Raw genomic sequence first — 27,707 nt, 5'->3', positions numbered from 1 at the left:
TTTGTATGTGCTCTAGAGAACAACATATACTTAGTTTGACCTGCATTCAATACTCATTTCAGGTCAATAAAGTTTTTCTGTTATACAATGAAGGCAGACTGTAGTTCAGATAGAGCCTGGTCAACCGTAGGGGCAATAGCATACACAACAGTATCATCTTCATACAAGTGCAGGTTACACAAGTGCAAGTCAATATTGTTAATGAAAACAGTAAAAAGCACAGGGCCCAGAATTGACCCCTGCGGGACACCTTTCATAATATCCAGGAAACCTGATTTAACACAATCAGTAGATACACATTGAGTTCTATCTGTCGAGTAATTTTTAAACCAGTTACATGCAGTATGATGCCTTCCCTCCATAGCCTATTCCATATCAACAAAAGAGAATTGGGTCTGATAGCCTCTGAGGTTTATAAGATAGATCATCTTATTTTTTGTGTCTGGGTATGAATCATAAAGCAAATACATTTGATCTACAAATCATAAGCCTAGTAATGGAATAAGTTGTAGTAGGCTTAGATCCCATTCCCAACACAGGTCTTTCTTTTTAAATAGGCCTAGTGTGGGTCCACAACAAAAGGACCAGCAATGGAATATATAGTACTGTCCTTTGACACTGATGGTAGAATAGTAGGTTAGTCTACTCGCACACATGTAGGCTGAGGCCGTCTGATGCAGCACTGTCGTCACACTGACCAAAGCACAAGTGATTCTTCATGCCACAAAACTGTTTAATATCGGCGACACTACCTATCCTGATCAATACATTGATAATGATTTTTCACCTTGCGCACTTCATTGCGCATTTATAATTAGTGCAAACAGCGCAAATCGCCCCATATGCAGTGCCCTTTGTCCCATAAGCCACACAACAGAGGAAAAACCCTGTGCAGTGCAAGCAGCCATCTTGAACAGGCAGGCAAGGTAGATACTTCAGCCAGGATAACCTGCAGATCTCAAGACATTAAACCGACAATTCCCGGTAAGAATATAAACATAATATAGGAGTGTTCGTATCCACATATAGCTAACACATTTATAAAACGTAACATTTTGTTACAAATTATATTAGCTATGCTAACTACTACGCTAATATAGTTAGCGTCTAGCTAGCTGTCAAGCCTAGCTAGCCAACGAGTAAGGTGACTACTAGCTAACGTTATCTATCTTGCGCTGTGTAATATATTACAATTCTTCACAGGTACCCGTGGTTTTGTCTATCCATTGTGGATCTAGCCAGGTGTCTGTCGTTTTTGGGAACAGGCCATTGCTTTTGAGCTAGCTAGCTACTGTAGTATCCGGAAGAGTAACGTTACGCTGGCTAGCTATCAAATTTGTTGGCCGCAACATTTCGCATAAGTTAGTTATCACGGCTCATCGTGGTAACGGTATTCTTTCCTTTTGGCCGACATGGCTAGCTACCTATTTCGCCAATAAATGATGACACGTATTTTGATTCGCTAGTTAGCTAGCGTGTCGTATAACTAGTTAGTTAGCCTGTTTCTAGCTGGCTAGTTAGATTGCTAGTAGGTCAATGAAGATAGCTAACGTTAAGATCGGGCCTAGTCTCGTACGTTATGGGCATAGCTGGACATTTAGTTGCTCCAGCTAGCTACCCACACCTCTCCCAACAGATTTTTTTACAATACATTCATTTAGCGTCCCGTCTGAACAATAAAACAAGATGCTAGCTAGCTATTTAAACAGACTGATGATGTTGCCACGGTTTGTGTTAATAGCATCATCAGCTAGCTAACTAACGTTAGCCAGCAGATAGAGGGTTTGTGGTGCTGGATTCTTAGTTAATTCGTTTATTAACCTTCTCATCTCACGTAACTAGCTATAGTCAGATGTGTACTTGAACTGTCATGAGCAGTTAGCTAGATTATGCCCTCCTACTAGCCTACATTGTCACAAGCCAACTGTATTGTTCTGCAAAATTGTGGCGTTCATTCATCCATTAAAAGGTCCAACGCAGCCGGTTTATCTCAATATCAAATCATTTCTGGGTAACAATTAAGTACCTTATTGTGACTGTTTTCAATTACAATGGCCAAGAAGCAAAAATAGCTTCCTAGCAAAAAACAATTTTTCAAGCATAAATGTTGCTAAGACTGTCTTGGAGTGGTCTGATTGAGGGGCCTAATGCAGGGTTTCCCAAACTCGTGCCTGGGGCCCCACTGGGTGCACGTTTTGGTTTTTGCCCTAGTACTACACAGCTGATTCAAATAATCAACTCATTATCAAGCTTTGATTATTTGAATCAGCTGTGTTTGGGAAACCCTGGTCTAATGGAAGCATTTCGCTACACTCGCAATAACATCTGCTAACCATGTGTGTGTGACCAATACATTTGATTTGATTTAATAATGTATAGTACAGTAGCTGTATAGCTCAGCCAGCTATCCAGTAATCACACGACACAACATGCATCCATATCTAGGCCTTGTCTCGGCCAGCCCTTACTGTCAATCACTGAAATATTTATTTGATGTAAGAATGAGGCTTTGATTAGGGTGGAATATGAATGTATTCATGTAGATGCGTCATCACCTGAGATACTCCTCTCATCTGTGTGACAAGAGCAGAGGCATTTGGTATTTTCTTGGCCTTGAATTTTATATTGATATTCCCTTAAAATGGCACATCACACAGTGAAAGAAATGCACTGTATGTGCATTGACTGAAGCCAAGTTTTGCAATTGATTTGGCCATTCCATCTCTGCCTTTGGTAATGATAATCACAACCCAAATGTACTTGTGCAATTTACCGCAGGATGTTCTTTGTATGACAGCATAGCAATATGACAATGAGTCAGAGAAGAGAAAAACAGCCCAGATGTACAGTATGTGACACCGATTATATTTGTTCAACAACAGGAAGGGGGTGTCACAGCGCTCTGTTTTATGAATCAGTGCAAGTGTATGGAGAAGTGCTGAGACTGCAGTCTGGTCACATGCTCTCAATTGCCCTCTCCTTAGATGGATACTTCTCCTGGGCCTCGTTCTGGAAAAAGGGAATTTTTCCTATAATTTAACCAAAGGAGTAGCCCTAGAGTGTGTGTACGGCTCTAGTAGACCTATAGCTTTCGCCTTATGGGAAAAACTCACGTGAGTCTGGAGGCACCACATGACAGAGGGTCATGTGAGGGGAGGCAGTCAGGCTAGTAGCAAGGCAGGCTGTGATACTAGTTCACGTCACGGTCAGTGTATCAAATCCTTTACTGAAGCTTATCGCACACACTAACTACATGACTTCCATTACACCTCAACTCTCTTTTTCCTTGTTTACTTCTCTACTGTACTCTCTCTGCACTCTGTTTTTCAAGCAGGCAGAGCTGGAATGGGGAGTGGGGCCATTTTGTAGGCCCCTTCAGGGGTGTGGCACCCAAGGGTCTCTGACCAACCCCATGCAAAGAGGATGAGGCTTAGGTGACACCTTGACCTGGAATTAACCCCCTCAGCTGATTTAGCACAAATCCATTCAATTCTGGAAGATTATCCTAAATATCACTCTTCCGTGTTTAGTTAACTCAATTTGCCTCTTTATATCACAAACATATAAACTCTGTTGCATAGCGATTTTAATCTCCAAAACTGGTTTAACTGCAATGCATTTATAATTGCTGTGTACTGAACCACAGACTTAAGAGAAACATCCCAGATAGAGGGAAACATTGTCAGAGATGATAATGGATAGCCTAGTCACAATTAATCGCACGTTAGAAGACTTGTATTTGTAGGCTATTATTCAGGGTGATTGATTTGGAATCAGATCCCATTGTTCCCTTGTGCCTTCTACTTGCGTTACAGATGTCCGCTCTCAACTATAGTGTGAGACTGCATTACTGACAAGTGGATTATTTGAATCGATCGTTAGAACGCCCTCTCTCTGACTGAATAGTTAATGCTCTTAAGTGAAGTCGGATCATGTATTCATAAACACGGCTGATTTCAATTTGAGACTATATATTTAATCCAAGCCTCTCTTTGAATATATTCTTCAGATGTGCATGACTGTGTGTGTATGTGTCTATATTCCCGGCTATCACCCATCCTTTCTTATAGACTATGGAATAGGCTATATTACCATTGAAGCAGCAATGGATATTAATTGAGAGAGGTGTCTGTGCTATAAATAGCAGGCAGCTTCTAACAGTGATGCTCTATGTGTGTGGGTGTGTGTTTGAGCCTGACCCTCTCTTTATGTAGGTGTAGTTAGTTATAATTCAAACCCATATGAATGAATGTCGCTCAGCATAAAGGCAACAGGTGGGTCGTGTGGGTAGCTGGTATCTAGGGATACCAATTACTTAATGCCTAGACCTGTATGTTTCTGTGCAGTATCTAGCCAGACTGATAAGAGGAATTGAAAGGTGCTACTTGTTCTCCCTTGGCTACTATTGTGAAATGACACATGCTAATGGTTCTGACAGAGCCTCTGTATAATGGGCTAGGGAGACACTAGGAAACACTCCCTCTTAACCTTCTCTCTTCTACAGCCTAATGTAATGTCTATTACTTTCATTTGAGATTAAAAAGGAGCTGTGCACATATGATGTAATTTCCTGAATGTAAAGTCTGATAAGTCTATAATGAAATCTCTTGCCTCAAAGTGACAACACCGCTGGGGATGTTTGCTGCCTGTACTTGCAGTATTGATGACACAGTTGGCTAGAAGCCTCATATTTATCTGAATGTATCTTAGAAAATAGCCGCTTATTTGCTGTGCAGATCCGTATCGTTCTTTTAATGATGTTCATACACACCGCTCAGTCTCCCCGGGACCATGGGCCTTTGTTATTGTAGAGAGTATAGCCTTGTTCCCCCATTGGCTAAGCACAGGACAAGGCTAATGTTTACCATTCAATATAAACCTCTCTGTAAATGACTGTCACACCCCTTTTACTCTGACATCTGTCTGTGGGAGTTCTCAGAGCAGTTTGAGGCAGAGAGAGGAAACACGCCATTGAACATGGTGCATGATGATGATCAACCAACTCAACATAAACACCCATTTGGTGCTATGCAGTTGTTTTTGTTTTAACTTCCATTGTGTGATATTAGAGAAGTTCTCTGTAGATGTAGTCCATCTTCATCTTGATGAAAACGAGTGGCTAAGCGATTATTTGATTAATGAACCTCTCAAATTGATAACATCCGTATTGTAATTGGTTATTCATCATCTAACTAACCCCTTTAGTTATTGGCTGCTGGCCTAAAGATCGTAATGGAAAACTACAAATTGTAGGTGCATCATGGGATAGTAATAACAAGGAGTCTGGACTCTGGCTCTGCCACGTCTCATCTTGTTACAGTCCGTAGTACTGTTGTGAATAGGAATAACTCCCCTGACAGGCCCTGTCCATCAGTGTGTGATGTATGATGACCCTCCCTGTCTGATTTCGCAGCTTCCCAGAGAGCAACTTTTAGGTCTCTTCCTCATCTAGGCTAAGAGGCCATTGTCTGATCCTAGTTGGTTTCTTTTCTTACACAACCTGCCCACAGGGTGCGTCCCAATAAAATCTCCTTTCTCCTGAAGTGTACACTTGTTCACTACTTCCCACAAATATAAAAGCATTGGATTGGTGGAGGCATGGGCTAGAAGGAGTTTCCACCATATTTCTTATACCAGAAATGTACTTTCAAATCAGTGAAGGGAAGTGAAAAAGTGCAGACTTTGGGAGGAAGGAGAGATATAATTGGGACATAGCCAGTGATAGTTGGCTGAAGCTTGACTTCCTCATGCTGATTTGATGGACAGACATCAGTTGGGTTAGGCCCTGTAGATTGTCATACTGTAGATATTGTAGTTATAAATACATTGACTTTGTATGTGGTCAGATACATCGCTATCTGATGGTTTCAGCTCCTCCAGCTGGGTTGATTCCTACCCATACATTTGAGAGATCAGTGCTCCTGGGCCTGCTGTCTAACTGAGAAATCACATGACAGGAATCCTGAGAAATTAGGAATTATTCATACTACCTAGAACACCGTTTTAGTTCTCAGACAGCACACCAGCTGCTCAGTCTGTCTAGTATGGTCTGAGACCTGGTGACATCATTCTTTACTGACCATATTGACCAATTCACAGGCCCATGCTATCTGCCAGGCATACAGTAATTGCAAAAGTATTCATCCCCCTTAGTGTTTTTTTCTATTTTGTTGCATTACAACCTGTAATTTAAATGGATTTTTATTTCGATTTCATGTAATGGACATACACAAAACAGTCCAAATTGGTGTAGTGAAATGAAAAATTCTAAAATATAAATAATGGAAAAGTGGTGCGTGCATATGTATTCACCCCCTTTATTAAGAAGCCCCTAAATAAGATCTGGTGCCACCAATTACCTTCAGAAGTCACATAATTAGTTAAATAAAGTCCACCTGTGTGCAATCTAAGTGTCACATGATCTGTCACATGATCTCACCTGTTCTGAAAGTCCCCAGAGTCTGCAACACCACTAAGCATGGGGCACCACAAAGCAAGGAGCTCTCCAAACAGGTCAGGGACAAAGTTGTGGAGAAGATCAGGGTTGGGTTATAAAAAATAAAATAAAACTTTCAACATTAACCATTAAATCCATTATTATAAAATTGAAAGAATATGGCACCACAACAAACCTGCCAAGAGAGGGCCGCCCACCAAAACCCACGGACCAGGCAACACGTTTGGTCTTCACCAAAATGCATGTGGGATACTCCCCAAACATATGGAAGAAGGTACTCTGGTCAGATGAGACTAAAATTGAGCTTTTTGGCCATCAAGGAAAACTCTATGTCTGGCGCAAACCCAATACCTCTCATCACCCCGAGAACACAATCCCTGTTTTTCATCGGCAGGGACTGGGAAACTGGTCAGAATTGAAGGAATGATGGATGGCGCTAAATACAGGGAAATTCTTGAGGGAAACCTGTTTCTGTCTTCCAGAGATTTGAGACTGGGACGGAGGTTCACCTTCCAGCAGGACAATGACCCTAAGAACACTGCTAAAGCAACACTTGAGTGGTTTAAGGGGAAACATTTAAATGTCTTGGAATGGCCTAGTCAAAGCCCAGACCTCAATCCAATGAGAATCTGTGGTATGACTTAAAGATTGCTGTACACCAGCGGAACCCATCCAACTTGAAGGAGCTGGAGCAGTTTTGCCTTGAAGAATGGGCAAAAATCCCAGTGGCTAGATGTGCCAAGCTTATAGAGACATACCCCAAGAGACTTGCAGCTGTAATTGCTTCAAAAGGTGGCTCTACAAAGTATTGACTTTGGGTGGGTGAATAGTTATGCACGCTCAAGTTTTCAGTTTTTTTGTCTTATTTCTTGTTTGTTTCACAAAAAAAAATATTTTGCATCTTCAAAGTGGTAGGCATGTTGTGTAAATCAAATGATTTTTTTTTTTTATTCCAGGTTGTAAGGCAACAAAATAGGAAAAATGCCAAGGGGGGGGTGAATACTTTCGCAAGCCAATGTAATGTTGTTTAATGTTATGGAGTGCCAGTGGTCGAGCAGCAAGACACAATGTTGCAGTTGACTGTAAGTGTGTGGTCAACCCAAGCACTGTAAAATTAAATGGGATTGTGAGTGATGTCGACAGACAGAATTAAATGATAATGTGTGGTTTCTGCATGATGCCCAGATAGAATAGATTCATAGACACCACCCTGATTCACCCAGCAGGCCTGTAATGGCCACATTGTCTTTCTCTGACTCATCTTTAACCTTTCTCTCTCTTTCAGAGCCACAATGGCCACCGCACCGTACAACTACTCCTACATTTTCAAATACATCATCATCGGTAAGTGAGCCGTGAGCACGCGTGTTGACTGAAGTGGAGTGGAGGCCTGTTTGTGTGTGTATAGTGCTGTGCTGTATGTAGGTCACCCATTGGCTGCAGTTAGCACACAGCTCAGTGAGATGCTACTGCTGCTCTCCCAACACAAGCCCTGGAAGAGCACCCATCACAAGACTAGAAACCAGCTCAGGAGTTTTTCATGGTCAGGTCATGTGGTCAAGATTACTTCAGGCCTCAACCATGACCCCATTACAGGAGATTCCTTTTGATACGGTATGAGGCCACCATCTCTCAAAGTGATTTAAAACATTTTCATCAATAAATGTTTTCCACGGAAGCTAGCCTAAGCAAAGTTAAATGGTTTGTGTTCTAATGACATACTGTACCGACAATGTTCTAGTGACAGGGTTATTAATTAACTTAAAATAGAATGATTGCTCTCCAGTTTGATCTGAATTACTAGCAGAAGCAATGAGCATACAGTAGCCTAATGTATTGTTGGTCCATAGCCTAGGCCTAAATGTTCTGTTGTGGTGGTAGTTTTATCTTGTTGTGCATTCCACTCTTCCCCTTAAGGTATTTTCCAACCAGTTTGGCACCTCAAAATATGGAAGTTAAATCTCCATATCTCTCCATCTCCAACTACCTGGAGGTTGTTTACCCTGCTGCTCGGAGGCCTTTAAAACCCCACCCCAATGTGAACTTTGTGGACTTGTTTGAGAACAGCCAAAAGGCCCTGACGTGTGCTCCTCTTGTTTGCTGTCTGTTACCCAGACATCAATGTGGTCATACAACACACACGCGCGCCACTTTAGCTGCTTAGCTAGAGCAGACATTAGTGTATAGGTCTTAAAGGTGCGGTATGCGGAAATCACTCCACCATTTCCTGGTTGCTAAAATTCGAATAGTTCGCCTAATTTCAGTTTGTGACAAAACAAGCAAGTATAGATAATCATTGTTCCATCTAAACTGCTGTGAAATATATTTTCAATAACCACAAATATTGTATTTTCAGCTGTTTGAAGCTGGTGTACAAAACCGAAAGCAAAAGACGCAAGAACGGGAAGCATAGAAATAGTGCACATAGAACAGATCTACTGCTTCTTAGACTTGCTTTCAATGAGAATGACAGATCACATTTCTATGTGAAATTGGTCGGGTCACCCAAAAAGTTACATATTGCAGCTTTAAAAAAATAAAATATGCTCTGCTCTCCCCACTCCACTAGAGAGAACCATGCCAGCCATTCAGTCAAAGCCCTGCAGGCCTGTTCATGCTGCCTCTTCAAGTGCCCTCGTATGTGTAAAGCACACAACTGGCAACCACCATAGCATTCTGTTAACAATGTCTGAGGAGGCGAGGGAAGATGCTCTTTCTCTGTTACAACCAGAGTTTTTCCTGGCCAGACCAAGTGGTCAGGGAAAACTTGTCCCTTCATAGGAAAATATGAAATAAGTGCTATGTCTGCTAGGTGGTTTTTTTCTCTCCATCTCGTATGTGATGTTAAGATTTGAACATGGATCCTAACACATCTCCCTCTCTCTCTGTAGGGGACATGGGGGTAGGGAAGTCATGTTTGCTTCACCAGTTCACAGAGAAGAAATGTAAGTACATCCCTGGCTCCCCACTGACTCCAGACAGATACACACACACACAGGCTGCAGGAATGGAGTGTCTAACTCTAAATCCTCTCTGATGACTTCAGCTCATTGAGAGAGGGGGAGAGCGAGGGTGTGGGTGTGTGACTGCGTGCCTCTGTGAAATGTGTCTGCTTCATGTTATTTGTGTGTGCTCTCTCTCAGCTGTAGCCTCAGTCACTTTACTATAACACCCAGGCTTTTGAATGCTTTTTAATTGCATTATTAGCAGGCAGCAGTAAATGCAGATGCTCTGCTCCTCATTCATCTATCTAGCATCACATCCTGCATGGACTATAGACTTGGGCTCTGAACAGGCAGCTGCTTTGTGAGTGCTGAATGCCAGGTTTGAAGACTTCCTCCCTGTCTCTGGTTAACATTGAAATGCAAGTGGTAAAAACCAACTGATCTGCCAGTCTGAAATTGATACTCAACCCACCTGCTCTCTCTGTTCCCTCACAATGGAGGTGATGAAGAGTGCACCTGTTTTCTCTGTGTGGTTGGATGTGCCTGTGTGGAGAGATGCGTATGTATATGGGTGCTGTTCATAGTTCAAGTTGGTGCTAGCGTTGTCACTGGCAGACTGTTCTGTATGGTAGTTGAGAGATTGAGCAGAGGAAGGAGGAGGTGTAGTTACAGTAAATGGAGTAGAGAGCAGGTTAATCACAGCAGTCTAATCTAATCACACTCCGAGGAGGAAAAGGGAGAGCGAGAAAGAAAGGGAGGCAGGCTGCGGAAGTGTGTTAGGTTTACTGAGTCAGACCTCCTTGATGAGAGATGTAGTCAGAGAAGAAGAGGCGAAGCAAGAGGTTTCACCAATGCGTTTCTATGGGCTTATTTTGGACCTAAGCTTGTCTCCTGCCTTTGGGAAAACGACTCCCATTGTTAGGGCGGAGACATGAGCTTCTTGTCATTATATACAGATCTCATGTCTCTTGACAAAGAAGTGAAAATACTATTTTAATTGATTTCTTTGTGTTTTAGAGGAATGTTGCCTCCTGGGATTCCTCACAGCTATACTAACGATATATATGCCTTTTCCCCACCTCTCTCTGCTCCAGTCATGGCAGACTGCCCCCATACGATCGGCGTGGAGTTTGGCACGAGGATAATCGAGGTGAGCGGCCAGAAGATCAAGCTGCAGATCTGGGACACGGCGGGCCAGGAGCGCTTCAGGGCTGTCACGCGTAGTTACTACAGGGGGGCCGCAGGCGCACTCATGGTCTACGACATCACCAGGTACACACACACACACACACACACACACACACACACACCGATGTGCCCAAACTTTGAAGCTCCAGGTAGAAGCAGCCTGTAGGCACAGAGCTAGGGTCAAATTACCCTTCCCCAATCCTAACTCAAACCATACAGGGGAAAACACAAAACTGGCCTCAGATAAGCATCTAGGGCCAACTTCATCCTTCTCTCACCTAGCCCCCTCAGCCTGTTCTATGATACACCACCCACCCTGTTAGCTGTACTAGTCAGATTGCTCTAGGTCTGTAGGCCTATATGTCTGTGTGGGAGACAAGGAAAGGAAATGGGGCAGATAGCATAAAGTCTTCCTGAGCAAACATGGTGTCTGCATCCTGTTGCCCTCCCCACCTCCCTCTCTTCCCCAAACTGTGAGATTGTATCAGTGGCCTGCTAAACTAACAGTGCTTTACATGTGGAATGTCTGTCTCCTCCCATAGAAAGCACAGGCTCAGAGTAAAGCTTTAAGTATTGCAGCCATTCTAAATTGTAGTTTTCCCACTAATAGTAATTGGTGTCTATGCAGCATATCATTGCCTCTGTTTTATGAATAGGTATTCGATTGCTCATTTGTTCCCTAGCCTAATTTTAGCGCTCCATATTGACACCCGTGTCTCAGACTGTAAGAACTGTTGTCAAAACTGAAGAAAGTTTTTTTTCTATTAGTGAAAGAATATAGATACAGACCAAGAAACATTTCTCCATTTGTCACGGCCGCTCCTTTGATCCCACTTAGGATGTGGCACACTCTGTTTTGTCCCAGCCTGCCGCCATGGTAACTAACGCCCACTCTTCCCTGTATGTGTGTTCCACAGGAGAAGTACATACAACCACCTCAGCAGCTGGCTGACTGATGCCAGAAATCTCACCAACCCCAATACTGTGAGTATGGCTTCACGCTGCTCCCCTCTAGCTGCCTGTCTGACTCTCTAACACACTGTCTGCTTGGATGTCTATTGGACTACCAAGTAGTCTCCCTGTCCTCTTTCTCGCTTCTCTCCTTTTCTTGTGTTCTCTCATCTAATGCTCTTTGTGTCTCTGCTGTGTCCCACCGCAGCACACCCAGTGTGTTTGATTGATCCCCGAGAGCCCCGTCCATCTCTAAATTGGATTTTGACTAATATGATTATGGCCAAATCACACTGCTTTCATGTACAGAGTAGAATATGCTTTTAGCTTGCTTATACAAAGGCAACATCCTAAACTCACTCAAAGTCAGCTTGTTTGTACTCAACGACAACAGTCTCGCGTTGGAAAATGGGACATAACTAGTGCCCAGGTGCATTGGAAGTTGTATATTCATATCTGTATCTTTCATGGTGTGTAGCCGATACAGTATTGCTGAATCCATTTCTCCCACTGGTACTAAGTTCTATAAGAGCTCTCTTACAAGATGCTCAGTAAAGTGAGCGAGCTGTCTCGTATGTCGTTTTCTGCCTATAAGTGAATGAGTAGTGAGGATGTGAGTTTAGTGCCTGCCAGGCTGCTACTGTTTGGTGCCTGGAGTACTGACCGACTCATTCTGTCCTCCCCCAGGTGATCATTCTCATAGGTAACAAAGCAGATCTGGAGGCCCAGAGGGACGTCACGTATGAGGAGGCCAAGCAGTTCGCTGAGGAGAACGGTGAGACAGGGAACACCCTCAGGCTCAATGAGAGAGATGGAGGGAGATGGAAGAGGACTAACTCGCATCAATCTCTGCCTCTCACTATTCCACCTTATCTGAACGGCTGTGTGAGAATGCCCCCAGGGCCCCACACCGTTGACTGGAAGGGAGAGTGGGAGGGATGTGAGGAAGATACTCCTCCATATAGGGAGGGAAGTAGCAACTCGTCTCTGATAAAGAGGGAGAAAGAGAGGTGAAAGAGGAGTAAATGGCGCATGCATTCAAGTACAGAGGGAGAGTACAAAAGAGGTGAACGCATAAGGGAGGACGCATTCATAGATACACTATATATACAAAAGTATGTGGACACCCCTTCAAATTAGTGGATTTGGCTATTTCAGCCACACCCGTTCCTGACAGGTGTATAAAATTGAGCGCACAGACATGCAATATCCATAGACAAACATTGGCAGTAGAATCATAGGATGCCACCTTTCCAACAAGTCAGTAAGTCAAATTTCTGCCCTGCTAGTGCCGTTATTGTGAAGTGGAAACGTCTAGGAGCAACAATGGCTCAGCTGTGAAGTGGTAGGCAACACAAGCTCACAGAACGGGACCGCCGAGTGCTGAAGTGCGTAGTGCGTAAAAATCGCCTGTCCTCTGTTACAATAATCAATCAATCAAATGTATTTATAAAGCCATTTTTATATCAGCAGATATAAATACAGAAACCCAGCCTAAAACCCCAAACAGCAAGCAATGCAGATGTAGAAGCACGGTGGCTAGGAAAAACTCCCTAGAAAGGCAGGAACCTAGGAAGAAACCTAGAGAGGAACCAGGCTCTGAGGGGTGGCCAGTCCTCTTCTGGCTGTGCCGGGTGGAGATTATAAGAGTACATGGCCATTAAGGCCAGATTGTTCTTCAAACGTTCATAGATGACCAGCAGGGTCAAATAATAATCACAGTGGTTGTAGAGGGTGCAACAGGTCAGTACCTCAGGAGTAAAAGTTAGTTGGCTTTTCATAGCCGAGCATTCAGAGGTCGAGACAGCAGGTGCGGTAGAGAGAGTCGAAAACAGCAGGTCCGGGACAAGGTAGCACGTCCGGTGAAACAGGTCAGGGTTCCATAGCTGCAGGCAGAACAGTTGAAACTGGAGCAGCAGCACAACCATTACCGAGTTCCAAACTGCTTCTGGAAGCAATGTCGCCGCAATAACTGTTTGTCGGGAGCTTCATGAAATGGGTTTCCATGGCTGAGCAGCCGCACGCAAGCCTAAGATCACCATGTGCAATGCCAAGCGTTGGCTGGAGTGGTGTAAAGCTTGCTGCCATTGGACTCTGGAGCAGTGGAAACGCGTTCTCTGAAATGATGAATCACACTTCACCATCTGGCAGTCCAACGGACAAATCTGGGTTTGGCGGATGCCAGGAGAATGCTACCTGCCCCAATGCATAGTGCCAACTGTAAAGTTTGGTGGAGGAGGAATAATGGTCTGGGGCTGTTTCTCATGGTTCGGGCTAGGCCCCATAGTTCCAGTGAAGGGAAATCTTAATGCTACAGCATACAATGACATTCTAGACGATTCTGTGCTTCCAACTTTGTCGCAACAGTTTGGGGAAGGCCTTTTTCTGTTTAAGCATGACAATGCCCCCGTGCACAAAGCGAGGTCTGTACAGCAATGGTTTGTTGAGATCGGCGTGGAAGAACTTGACTGGCCTGCACAGGGCCCTGACCTCAACCCCATCAAAAACCTTTGGGATGAATTGGAACGTCGACTGCGGGCCTAATCGCCCAACATCCGTGCCCGACCTCACTAATGCTCTTGTGGCTGAATGGAAGCAAGTCCCCGCAGCAATGTTCCAACATCTAGTGGAACGCCTTCCCAGAAGAGAGGAGGCTGTTATAGCAGCAAAGGGGGGGGACCAACTCCATATTAATGCCCATGGTTTTGGAATGTTTGACGAGGAGGTGTCCACATACTTTTGGTCATGTAATGTAAGTATAGGCAAGGGTGCAACTTTGGTTTTAGAAAATGGGGGGGGGGATTAAAAAATAATAATAATCCAGTCGGATAAACACTCCAAACAGCCTACCCGACCACTAGGAGGCATCCGCATGGTCCTAAAGCACACCGTTGTCTCGTTTTGTATCACATTCCAATGATAAAACTGGGGGGGACAAAAATGCAATTTCAGAATGTGGGGGGGACATGTCCCCAGCGAAAGTTGAGCCCCTTAGTATAGGTATGAGTAAGGAGGATGGTTAGGGAACTGTATTTTTCCTCTGCAGTAGTCTGACTCCATCTTGTGTCCATCCCTTGTTACAGGTCTCTTATTCCTGGAAGCCAGCGCAAAAACGTAAGGCGGCGGGACTGCCTGCTTTTACCTCGCATTTTCAATGGTCTGAAATGTGCTTGGATGTGTTCCTAGCTCTGTGTGACTGACTGTGTGTGTCCTCTGCCCAGGGGTGAGAACGTGGAGGATGCTTTCCTGGAGGCGGCTAAGAAGATCTACCAGAACATCCAGGATGGTAGTCTGGACCTGAATGCTGCAGAGTCTGGTGTCCAGCACAAGCCCTCCGCCCCCCAGGGAGGCCGGCTAATAACCAACGAACCACAGCCCCAGAGGGAAGGCTGCGGCTGCTAATGACCAACTCCTCTCTCGCTCTTCTTCTCCTCCTCCACCCCCCTCTCGCTCTCCTCATCCTCCCTCCATCACCCCCACCCCACCGGGGCTGCATGAGTGTGGGGCACGGGTGGAGGGAGGGAACGAGGGATGGGCTGGCATAGGCTGGGTTGTGTAGTAGTGTACCTCCCTCCTCCTCCCATTCCATCCTCCTCCCCCTTTTCACTTTGTCTTCTTCTTCACTTCTCTCTCGTTCCGTCTCTCCTTCTCTTCCTCTGCCCCATTCAGTCCAGCTCATCTGCCATGGAATCCCAGTTCCACACACATTTAACATATATATAAAGACGTGGGTTACTGACACAGATGGGTAATGTTCATAACAAAACCAGAATAAATACTTTTTTAACGTTTCCTTTTATAGCTTCTACCATACTATATACACCGATCAAGTCTCATCCACCACATCCGAAACCAACCAAGCCTGTATAGTCGATAACTGCCATTGACGTTGAACTGTCCAGACAGTCTCCCCTGCATCAGTCCTGCATGGTTTAATGATCTAGGACTGTTTTAAACTGAAATGACGTGTAGGATTCTAATTTTCCCTCGATGGTCAGGGCTCTCCCAGTCGAGGAGATGGTTAGTGAAGGCAATGATGTATGACGCAGCCCCGCAACTGGTCGCTATCGGCGGTGGCAGGTGTCTGAGTGTGTGTCTGAGTGAGAGAGTGTGTGTGTGCGCGTTTGGTCCAGTTGTTGAACAGGGTCTAGAGCAGTCTCCAGCCAAAGCTTTCCCCCTGGTCCTTATGGTAAAGCTCTGATACTAGACAGATATTGAATCCCTCTGATGGTGTCCTACAGTACACCTCAGTGTGGCAACACTAGTGTAGTAGAGAGACTCATTTAAAGGCCAAGAGATGTGGAATTCCCCAGAAACTCCTCTACCTACTTGTCTCTATATGACATCACAGGAAAGGCTCTGGGTATGTGTGGTCAGGAGGTGGGGCGGGGATTTATTTGACTAAGTTAATGACACTTAAAAAAACAAGATGAGAAGTTTTATTTTATGGGAAGGATTCTTTCAGATCATCAGTTTCATTGCACCCCCCCCCCCCCACCCCTCTCCAATAACAATTGAATCTCTGTCCTTACCAGCATTTTCTTTGTTGTTGTTTGCCTTATTATGATTTAATGTTAATATTATTAGTGTTTAATATTTTATTTGCTGCGCTTGCTTTACATACTGCTGTCAAATAAATAGTTTTACTCTTTGGTGATATTGTAGTGGAGAACATGGGAACTGGTTTAACAATGAGGAAAAGACTGAGGTAGAAGTAAACCCATAAGTCCAGAATCAGCTTACCATACGCCAATCCTTACTTTAACTATGAGGTGAGGAATTCAAACTGACCCCAGATCAACGCTAAGGGTCATCTTAACCCTACACCTGTGGTGCAGACAGGTCTATCTCTCCAGCCCGCCCTCCCCATAGGCTTGTATAGTTACAAGACCAAGCAGCACACCCCATCAAAACAGCCCTAAATGGGATGAGTTTGTCTGAATTTTTCCAAACTCACTTTCTGTACCATAGAATAATTCCCCCAATTCAGCAGCTGTATATATAGCTTATATATGTTGGTGACCATGCTACTTTGAGGATAGACAAACCATGCTGGCTTCGTAGAGATCTGTACAGTTGTGTTTGTGGGATGCTTGTATTTCATGCTTGGGAATTCTGTAACATAGTTTCTATGAATAAATGTGTATGGACAGACTTCCTCTACTCACTAGTGATACCTGGTGGTTCCATCTTTTGTTTCTTCACTCTCTGTTTCTCCTCAGTCTCTGGGTAGAGGGAAAATGTTCAAACTAGTACTTTGTCTTGCAAGCATTGTCGATTCCTCTTAACTCTTGTTTTTAGGAGGTGGTGGAGAATGTGTCCACTTTTCTTTGGGGGGGGGGGTTATTCTTCTCTACATGTTGTATTGGAGGGGCCTGTGTTGCTGTCTTAATTTTGTGGAGTTGGGATTGGCTGCAGGGGCTATTTTAATGGCTCCTCCTTGTGCTGTGTCCCACCTCTTTGCTATCGGAGTGACCACTTTCTGCTTTGTCTGTCCACATGAGTTAAAACGTACATATTGTATAAATTTTTAAGGAGCTGTGCTAACATTTTAAATGCGTTCTTGCATGTGTATGATTAAGATGTTGACATTTTGATTTCAATGACGATAAAATGCTCTAGACAAAAATACATTATACATAACCCGTTGTACTGCTTGCGTCATTCGTCACATTGTCCATGGACAATCACACACTTCCACCAATGTTGTGCATGTAGAAATGCAAGTCAAGTAAAAACAGAGGACATTGATGGGTTTCAAGTAGCAAATTGATTTGTATTTTAATGTTACAAAATTGCACCAAGGTTACAGGGAGAACCAAATGAGGAAAAATAACTATTTACAAAGGAGAACAAAATTAGTCTACAAAATGTTGAGGTGGCTTGGATACAAAAAACAAATAATTAGTGGCATGATTTTTATGTGAGGAATAAAACAAACAAGGAGTCAATATTGAACAGTACCGTGTTGAAATAAAGGCAGCTTGTGGTTGATTTCATCCTCAGGCATCGCAGTCAGACAGGGCAAAAGTGTGGGGAACAGCACATTTAATACTGAAAACAAATGCATTATTTCAATGAGAAGTAGAAAAAAACACTAAGGAACATCCTAGTCACCCCCTGACTACACAGTGGAATTTCATTTTGGTAAGTAATAACTCATATTCAATGGTCATTTCTCGTAAGACAAAGTGATACGTGTCCTCCGTACATTAAAACAAGCCATCCAACTCCAGAAGGCTTTTGTGAGGTTTGTGAAAGGTGTGGCACATCTTGATAACATCATACAATGGTTAGTCAGAGGACATGATGAAAACAACATTCAGATCCATGGAGTTTAGTTGGTCTCCTGGTCCTTCTCCAGGATGGAATATGACAGTCTGAAGACACATTACTATTTGTAAGGCCATATTGCTCTGTTTTTAGTTTGGCTTTGGGGAATTACATTGTAATTCTACTGATAGTGTTAAGGCACTTTTCAGATATTGTGCAGACGCAAAATGTTCCGAGATGGTCTTCTTTCCTCTACGGCACAGCGCTGCAATACTGCTACTAGCATCCATTCAAACGCAATACTGACAGTCATACGACAGTCGCACATCTTTACCATTCATATCATCACATCAGAGATTGGCCGAGAAGAGTGATGCAGCAAGCTAAGGAGGAAAAAGATACAGTAGATGAAGTGGCTACCAAAAGGAGGTGTAGACACACAATGTGCACTTCCCATTGTAAACCACTGACAGTAAAGGAAAGAATGTGACATGCGTTTTGTCTATAGTGTCATAAAAAAAAGAAGACGATCATTTAGACAATGATTGATGAAAAAGTCACGTGATGCAGATTTGGGCCCAGGACTCCCTGGTTAAGGCCAAATTTTACTTGCATTCATAGTTAAGGCTTTTGACATGAGGAAAAACTCATAGAACTTCTGAATAAAGGTTCCTTTGATTCTGAGCACAGTAACGAGTAACCACAGTCTTTAGTGTTTGAAGTGTCCTCCGACCTCCTATAAGGCTGCATAGTCTTTCTCTGAGGTGTGCATCATGCTTAAACCGTCCAGTGGCACTATAGCACGTCCTGCCCTCCACCTCAACATGAGTTCAGCATGACCACGGTAGAGGAGCCACGACCATGGGACATTACATGCAGCGAGAGAGAGGGGGAGGTTAGGTTCATTAAGATTCAGCTTTTTATCCCAGTCAATGTGGCCTCCTCTCCGCTACCTCTGAACGATGTCACTGATCTCTTTGACAGACGAGAGCAGCTTGCTGAAGTCCTGCTGCGCTCCGCTGGTGCCCCCGGTGGCAGCAGGGCAGATCTGCAGCTCGCGCAGGCTGCTCTCCAGCTTGTTGATGGCCTCGCGGAAGGCAAACTTGTTCCTCATCTGCTGGATGGACTCCACGTAGCTGACGCAGTACTTGGACAGGTTCTTGCCTGCCTCCAGCACGGCACTGTGGCTGCCTGTCTGCTCAGAGTTGCGGCCGATGGCGGCGCGCAGCAGCTCCATGCCCTCCAGGACCATTTCCCTGGTGATGGCCGAGTTGGGTTGGCGCTCCGGGGGCGCACGTGTCTTCCTCAGGGAGCGGCGGGTGTTCATGAGGGGGATAAAGGCTGTGGGAGAGGCCTGGTCTCCTGGGGAGGTGAGGGAGGAGAAGCCCAGGGGACTGGAGGTGGAGCCAGACACTGAAGAGGACGAGGAGGATGTCTTTAATTGCTGTGGTTTGGAGGAGGTGGTGCTGAGGGTGGGTTTCTTGTGGGCCTCCAGGGGAGAGCGGGCTTGGTCACTGGGGCTGGATGGGTAGTGGGGGTCTGAGGCCTTGGCTTTGGCATCTGTGGGGGAGGGGAGCTCGTGAGTGGGGCTGCGGGAGATCTTGCCCGTCTTGGCGCTGGAGGGCGGGGGTGGAGGGGGAGCAGGCTTGGGCTTCTGGAACTTGCCTCTCTCCCTGGGGCCGGAGGAGTCCAGGTTGGGTTTGTGGCGGCGTGCCCTGCACTCGTCCCCAGCTGCCCCCAAAGCAGGAAACACGTTGGGCTTGAGCAGCTCGGCCTGCAGGGCGCTGGTCTTGGAGTTGTCCACCCCCAGCCCTAGAAGCCTTCTGCTAAGCTTGGGCGTCAGGGTCTGGAGGCTGGGCTCAGCATCCTTAAACACCTCGTCCGACATGTCCTCTGTCTTCTTGGGCAGGCGGGGTGGGGGGGTTAGGGTGCCCATGCGAGGGGCGCTGATCTCTAGCTTCTCGTTGGCCCTCTTACGTGGCAGGGCGGGCTTGTCCCCGAAGGTGCCCGAGTCAAAGTGGCCTTTGTGCAGGTCGCGTGGCAGCGTGACTGACTTCCACTCAGTGCGCTCCGAGCCCGGGGGCATGCTAGAGGCCGAGGAGGAGCGCAGGAAACGCTTGGAGTTAGACACTATATCCTCTTCACTGGGTGGGGTGGTGGCTGTTTTACCGACTACACTGGGCACCACCAGCGTACCTTTCTTCCTGGCATGATGCGGGGGGAACAGGGGGCCCGGGTAGGTGGGGCCCCCGTTGGTAATACCCCCTACCCCGTTGTTGTTAGTGCTCGGGAACTTGCTGGGGTCGATGGTATGTGTATCACTGAAGGCTATGGAGACGTTGTTGAAGTCGTCTCGTTGGTCGGGCGCTAGCCTCAGTCTCTCTGCGTGTCCGTCCATCTCCCTGAAAGAGCTGCTGCGTTTGGGCGGGGCGGGCGCCGTCTTCTTCTTCTTCTTGATGAGGTTGAAGAGGCTGTTCCGGGACTTGTCCTTGTCTTTGGGCAGGAGGCGGTCGTCCTCATTCAGGTTGCTGTCCAGGAACGGACGCTCTTTCCTGGGGAGCATGGGGGACACGGCCACCTCCGGCTCCACAGCGTCTGGGTGAACACACAGATATGCAAATCATCAGTTGTTTGAGTAACACTCAACACAGAAAAATCATCAGAAGACAATGTAGTAGAAGAAAGACAAATTGTCCCAATGATGTTTTGGCATCTGTTAAATATGGGTTGCATCCACTTTAGGGTGCAGCGCATTGGGACGAGGGGTAGGTGAGTCTCACCAGGGCTGTCTCCGTCTCTGTCCACGTTCCTACGGAGGGTCCTGGTCTTGGTGGGCAGCTGTGGAGCCTGTTGGATGGGGGCCAGTGTCACCTTCTTCCCTTTCTTCCCCAGCTCCTTCTCCACCTCTGTCACATAATACACACACACAAACATCAGAGACTGTATTAACCTACTACTTCCTCTGATAACCCTTAAACTACTCTGAAGTACAGCACCTGGAAAACAGATGGCAAACTAACTCTTCTAAACTGAAATGGTAATGACCCAAATCTCTCGGTCCGATTTTTTTGCAACTCTAGCACAAAACCTACAGCTACAGTGAGGGGAAAAAGTATTTGATCCCCTGCTGATTTTGTACGTTTGCCCACTGACAAAGAAATGATCTGTCTATAATTTTAATGGTAGGTTTATTTGAACAGTGAGAGACAGAATAACAACAAATAAATCCAGAAAAACGCATATCAAAAATGTTATAAATTGATTTGCATTTTAATGAGGGAAATAAGTATTTGACCCCCTCTCAATCAGAAAGATTTCTGGCTCCCAGGTGTCTTTTATACAGGTAACGAGCTGAGATTAGGAGCACACTCTTAATGGGAGTGCTCCTAATCTCAGTTTGTTACCTGTATAAAAGACACCTGTCCACAGAAGCAATCAATCAATCAGATTCCAAACTCTCACCATGGCCAAGACCAAAGAGCTCTCCAAGGATGTCAGGGACAAGGCTGGAATGGGCTACAAGACCATCGCCAAGCAGCTTGGTGAGAAGGTGACAACAGTTGGTGCGATTATTCGCAAATGGAAGAAACACAAAAGAACTGTCAATCTCCCTCGGCCTGGGGCTCCATGCAAGATCTCACCTCGTGGAGTTGCAATGAGAATGGTGAAGAATCAGCCCAGAACTACACGGGAGGATCTTGAAAATGATCTCAAGGCAGCTGGGACCATAGTCACCAAGAAAACAATTGGTAACACACTACGCCGTGAAGGACTGAAATCCTGCAGCGCCCGCAAGGTCCCCCTGCTCAAGAAAGCACATATACAGGGCCGTCTGAAGTTTGCCAATGAACATCTGAATGATTCAGAGGAGAACTGGGTGAAAGTGTTGTGGTCAGATGAGACCAAAATCGAGCTCTTTGGCATCAACTCAACTCGCCGTGTTTGGAGGAGGAATGCTGCCTATGACCCCAAGAACACCATCCCCACCGTCAAACATGGAGGTGGAAACATTATGCTTTGGGGGTGTTTTTCTGGTAAGGGGACAGGACAACTTCACTGCATCAAAGGGACGATGGACGGGGCCATGTACCGTCAAATCTTGGGTGAGAACCTCCTTCCCTCAGCCAGGGCATTGAAAATTGGTCATGGATGGGTATTCCAGCATGACAATGACCCAAAACACACGGCCAAGGCAACAAAGGAGACGCTCAAGAAGAAGCACATTAAGGTCCTGGAGTGGCCTAGCCAGTCTCCAGAACTTAATCCCAATCTGTAGAGGGAGCTGAAGGTTTGAGTTGCCAAACGTCAGCCTCGAAACCTTAATGACTTGGAGAAGATCTGCAAAGAGGAGTGGAACAAAATCCCTCCTGAGATGTGTGCAAACCTGGAGGCCAACTACAAGAAACGTCTGACCTCTGTGATTGCCAACAAGGGTTTTGCCACCAAGTACTAAGTCATGTTTTGCAGAGGGGTCAAATACTTATTTCCCTCATTAAAATGCAAATCAATTTCTAACATTTTTGACATGCGTTTTTTTGGAATCTTTTGTTGTTATTCTGTCTCTCACTGTTCAAATAAACCTACCATTAAAATTATAGACTGATCATGTCTTTGTCAGTGGGCAAACGTACAAAATCAGCAGGGGATCAAATACTTTTTTCCCTCACTGTAATACCTCAAATGGAAGTTGTAGTTGCGGTCTTCAATTCAGCTATAACGTGTGTAATTGTGACGAGACGGGTGTTCTCACCGTCAGAAATGCTGGACTCCTGAAACATGGTCTCAAAGGCCTGGTGGGTCTCTGCAAAGGAGGGCCGTTCCGCAGGGTTCCACTTCCAGCCTGGGAGAGGAGAGAATAGGAAATTGGTCATGTCTAGAAGGGATACAGCTTATGTTAAATTAAGTCAAAAGTAGATTTTTTTGGGTGGATTTTAGCTAACCCTTTCCCTAAACTTAACCTAATTATCCTAACCTGCTACGTTAATTATCTTAATCTGCTGCAAAAGCTGTATCCCTTCTAGACCAAACCCAGGAAATTAGGTTTGGTACCAGTCAAAAAAACAGTGTGCATGATATGAATGTGTCTTGTTATTTCACTTCTTTTTTTTACTGACTGGTTAAGCCAGGCTGTGCCATAGACCGATGAAAACCGAGTGTACAAAACATTAGGCACCCCCTTTTGCCCTCAGAACAGCCTCACATCGTTGGGGCATGGACTACAAGGTGTCGACAGCCTTCCACAGGGATGCTGGCCCATGTTGACTCCAATGCTTCCCACAGTTGTGTGAAGTTGGCTGGATGTCCTTTGGGTGATGGACCATTCTTGATACACATGGGAAACTGTTGAGTGTGAAAAACCCAGCAGCGTTGCAGTTTCTAATACACTCAAACCGGTGCGCCCTAGCACCTACTACCATACCCCTTTCAAAGGCACTTAAATCTTAAAATCTTCACCCTCTGAATGGAATTTACATTTTAGTCATTTAGCAGACGCTCTTATCCAGAGCAACTTACAGTAGTGAATGCATACATTTTCATACTTTTCATACCCTGGCGTTGCGAGCGCCATGCTCTACCAACTGAGCCACACGGGACCCATACACAATCTACGTCTCAATTGTCTCAAGGCTTAAAGATCCTTATTTAATCTGTCTCCTCCCCTTAATCTACACTGATTTAAGTGGATTTAACAAGAAACCTCAATATGGGATCATAGCTTTCACCTGGATTCACCTGGTCAGTCTATGTCATGGAAAGAGCAAGGTTCCTAATGTTTTGTACACTCAGTGTATGTGTACTCACACGCCCTCATGAGCTGGTAGACCTTCTCTGGGCAGCCCTCCGGCCGGTCCATGCGGTAGTCCTTCTCTAGGAGCTCATACACCTGGGAGAGGTCTATGCCAGGGTACGGAGACATCCCATAGGTGGCGATCTCCCATAGCAACACTCCGAACGCTGGGAGTTTGGGATGAAGTACAGAGATGAGTCCATTATTATTAATGACATTGTAATCATAAATGGTATACACTGAACAAAAATATAAACGCAACATTTTACTGAGTTACATTTCATATAAGGAAGTCAGTCAATTTAAATAAATAAATTAGGCCTAGAGTTGATCAGGCTGTTGATTGTGGCCTGTGGAATGTTGGCCCACTCCTCTTTAATGGCTGTGCGAAGTTGCTGGATATTGGCTGGAACTGGAACACGCTGTCGTACACGTCGTTCCAGAGCACCCCAAACATGCTGAATGGGTGACATTGTCTGGTGAGTATGCAGGCCATGGAAGAACTGGAACATTTTCAGCTTCCAGGAATTGTGTACAGATCCTTTCAACATGGGGCCATGCATTATCATGCTGAAACATGAGGTGATGGCGGAGGATGAATGGCACGACAATGGGCCTCAGGATCTCGTCACGGTATGTCTGTGCATTCAAATTGCCATCGATAAAATGCAATTGTGTTCCTTGTCTGTAGCTTATGCCTGCCCATACCATAACCCCAACGCCACCATGGGGCACTCTGTTCACAACGTTGACATCAGCAAACCGCTTGCCCACACGACGCCATACACGCTGTCTGCCATCTTCCCGGTACAGTTGAAACAGGGATTCATCCGTGAAGAGCACACGTGGCAGTGGCCATCGAAGGTGAGCATTTGCCCACTGAAGTCGGTTATGACGCCGAACTGCAGTCAGGTCAAGACCCTTGTGAGGACGACGAGCACGCAGATGAGCTTCCCTGAGACGTCTTCTGACAGTTTGTGCAGAAATTCTTTGGTTATGCAAAACCACAGTTTCATCAGCTGTCCGGGTGGCTGGTCTCAGACGATCCCGCAGGTGAAGTTGGATGTGGAGGTCCTGGCTTGGTGTGGTTACACGTGGCCTGCAGTTGTGAGGCCGGTTGGACGTACTGCCAAATTCTCTAAAACAACGTTGAATGAACATTCAATTCTCTGGTGGACATTCCTGCAGTCAGCATGCCAATTACACGCTCCCTCAAAACTTGAGACATCTGTGGCATTGTGTTGTGTGACAAAACTGCACATTTTAGTGGCCTTTTATTATCCCCAGCACAAGGTGCACCTGTGTAATGATCATGCTGTTTAATCAGCTTCTTGATATGCCATACCTTTCAGGTGGATGGATTAAATTGGCAAAGGAGAAATGCTCACTAACAAGGATGTAAACTAATTTGTGCACAACATTTTAGAGAAATAAGCTTTTTGTGCGTTTGGAAAATGTCTGGGATATTTTATTTTAGATCATGAAACATGGGACCAACACTTTACATGTGGTATTTATATTTTTGTTCAGTATAAGTAATTCTAAATATCAGAAATACATTTGTCTGAGTTACTTTGTCATATCCAAACTCACCCCAGACGTCAGATTTGATGGAGAACTTGTTGTACGCCAGGCTCTCTGGGGCAGTCCACTTGATGGGGAACTTGGCCCCAGCGTGGGCCGTGTACGTGTCCCCCGTCATCAGCCTGCTCAGCCCAAAGTCTGCCACTTTCACCAGGTGGTTCTCCCCTACCAGACAGTTACGGGCTGCCAGGTCCCTGGAGCAAAGACAGGAGACAGAGGGGGCATGGCGTCAAAGGCAGCACTATGTATTTATTTTGGATGGCAATCTCTTCTAATATCCATGTCTTGAAGTGTTGGAGTTGTGTGCGCACTTGAGCAAGAAGCGGAGTCTCGACAAGCTTGACAATCGACGAGAGGATATAAATCATATCACCTTCTATCATAAAACATGCTGGGGCAAAGTCAATCTCACAGCAAAAGCACACATACAGCGCATTCTTAAAGTATTCAGACCACTTGACTTTTTCCACTTTCTTACGTTACAGCCTTATTCTAAAATGTATTAAATTAAAATGTTTCCTCATCAATCTACACACAATACCCCATAATGACAAAGCGAAAACAGTTTTTTTGAAATGTTTGCAAATCTATAAAAAAATTATATATAATAATAACTTATTCAGACCCTTTGCTATGAGACTCAAAATTGAGCTCAGGTGGATCCTGTTTCCATTGATCATCCTTTGATCATCCTTGAGATGTTTCTACAACTTGATTGGAGTCCACCTGTGGTAAATTCAATTGAATGGACATGATTTGGAAAGGCACACACCTGTCTATATAAGGTCCCACAGTTGACAGTGCATGTCAGAGCAAAAACCAAGCCATGAGGTCGAAGGAATTGTCCGTAGAGCTCCGAGACAGGATTGTGTCGAGGCACAGATCTGGGGAAGGGTACTAAAAAATGTCTGCAGCATTGAAGGTCCCCAAGAACACAGTGCCCTCCATCATTCTTAAATGGAAGAAATGTGGAACCACCAAGACTCTTCCTAGAGCTGGCCGCCCGGCCAAACTGAGCAATCAGGGGAGAAGGGCCTTGGACAGGGAGGTGACCAAAAACCCGATGGTCATTCTGACATAGCTCCAGAGTTCCTCTGTTGAGATGGGAGAACCTTCCAGAAGGACAACCATCTCTGCAGCACTCCACCAATCAGGCCTTTATGGTAGAGTGGCCAGACGGAAGCCACTCCTCAGTAAAAGGCACATGACTGCCCGCTTGGAGTTTGCCAAAAGTCACCTAAAGACTCTCAGACCATGAGAAACAATATTCTCTGGTCTGATGAAACCAAGATTGACCTCTTTTGCCTGAATAACAAGCATCACGTCTTGAGGAAACCTGGCACCATCCCTCCGGTAAAGCATGGTGGTGGCAGCATCATGCTATGGAGATGTTTTTCAGCGGCAGGGACTGGGAGACTAGTCAGGATCGTGGGAAAGATGAACAGAGCAAAGTACAGAGAGATCCTTGATGAAAACCTGCTCCAGAGCGTTCAGGACCTCAGACTGGGGCGAAGGTTCACCTTCCAACAGAACAACGACCCTAAGCACACAGCCAAGACAACGCAGGAGTGGCTTCGGGACAAGTCTCTGAATGTCCTTGAGTGGCCCAGCCTGAGCCCGGACTTGAACACGATCTCTGGAGAGACCTAACAGAGCTTGAGAGGATCTGCAGAGAAGAATGGAAGAAACTCCCCAAATACAGGTGTGCCAAGATTGTAGCGTCATACCCAAGAAGACTTGAGGCTGTAATCACTGCCAAAGGTGCTTCAACAAAGTACTGAGTAAAGGGTCCGAATACTTATGGAAATGTAATTTCAGTTTTTACATTTTTATAAATTTTCACACAAAAAGATGTTGAGGGGGGGAAAACAATTTAATCCATTTTAGAATAAGGCTATAACATAAGAAAATGTGGAAAAAGTCAAGGGGTCTGAATACTTTCCGAATGCACTGTATAATTTATTTGTCTAGGTCGAGAAGAGGACAAGTGATGAAAGAGTGAGGAGCAGGAAAGATGAGTGAAGAAGGGGAAGAAATGGGAAGAGAGAGAGTGTCATGTCTCACCTGTGGATGAAGTTCTTCCTCTCCAGGTACTCCATGGCGGAGGAGATCTGCGTGGCCATGTGGAGCAGTACCACAGCGTTCACCTCCTCCCTGTTACACTCCCTCAGGTAGTCCAGCAGGTTGCCATGGGTCATGAACTCTGTGATGATGTAGAACGGAGGCTCCCGCGTGCACACGCCTGACAGAGAGAGAGGGACAAAGTTAGTTACAGCACTGACAATGGCAGTACAGAGTTGCTTTTCAGGAAGAGACACTTATAGGACATCTGCAACTGAAAAGTGTTGTTCCACAGTAACTCACCCAGTAGCTGTACCAGGTTGGGGTGTTTGATCTCCTTCATGACAGCAGCCTCCTTCAGGAACTCCTCCACCTCCATGGTGTCCTCCTGAGTGGGTGAGAACAGGACTAGAGGGTCAACCACACACATCAGGAGAAAATACATTCAAACAGATAGCTA

General features: G+C 45.3%; 2 protein-coding genes across 4 annotated transcripts in view; one reads left to right on the top strand and one right to left on the bottom strand.

Annotated features, from left to right (window-relative positions):
* The first annotated feature begins 868 nt into the window (after positions 1-868).
* On the top strand, positions 869-17,190 carry LOC311099495 (ras-related protein Rab-14-like). Its single transcript, XM_084140195.1, has 8 exons — positions 869-984; positions 7,743-7,801; positions 9,349-9,402; positions 10,497-10,674; positions 11,508-11,574; positions 12,229-12,316; positions 14,625-14,655; positions 14,763-17,190. The coding sequence occupies exons 2-8, from the start codon at positions 7,750-7,752 to the stop codon at positions 14,941-14,943; spliced, it is 651 nt and encodes a 216-aa protein (XP_083996321.1). The 5' UTR covers positions 869-984; positions 7,743-7,749; the 3' UTR covers positions 14,944-17,190.
* A 102-nt stretch (positions 17,191-17,292) lies between these two features.
* LOC311099482 (tyrosine-protein kinase ABL1-like) overlaps positions 17,293-27,707 on the bottom strand; it is a 49,873-nt gene continuing 39,458 nt past the window's right edge. For all 3 annotated transcript variants that reach the window (XM_084140175.1, XM_084140177.1, XM_084140176.1), the window contains 7 exons: positions 27,551-27,635; positions 27,251-27,428; positions 25,196-25,380; positions 23,617-23,769; positions 22,565-22,654; positions 20,595-20,720; positions 17,293-20,409 (listed from right to left, as the gene is read on the bottom strand). In XM_084140175.1, coding sequence (XP_083996301.1) covers positions 18,764-20,409; positions 20,595-20,720; positions 22,565-22,654; positions 23,617-23,769; positions 25,196-25,380; positions 27,251-27,428; positions 27,551-27,635 — 2,463 coding nt within the window. In that variant the 3' untranslated portion in view covers positions 17,293-18,763. The remainder of the gene's footprint in view (positions 20,410-20,594; positions 20,721-22,564; positions 22,655-23,616; positions 23,770-25,195; positions 25,381-27,250; positions 27,429-27,550; positions 27,636-27,707) is intronic.

Source organism: Coregonus lavaretus (genome assembly GCF_964263955.1).
Source record: "Coregonus lavaretus genome assembly, chromosome: 24".
Classification (NCBI taxonomy): domain Eukaryota; kingdom Metazoa; phylum Chordata; class Actinopteri; order Salmoniformes; family Salmonidae; genus Coregonus; species Coregonus lavaretus.
Note: the sequence above shows the minus strand (reverse complement) of the source record. Positions and strands in the feature narration are given on the sequence as shown.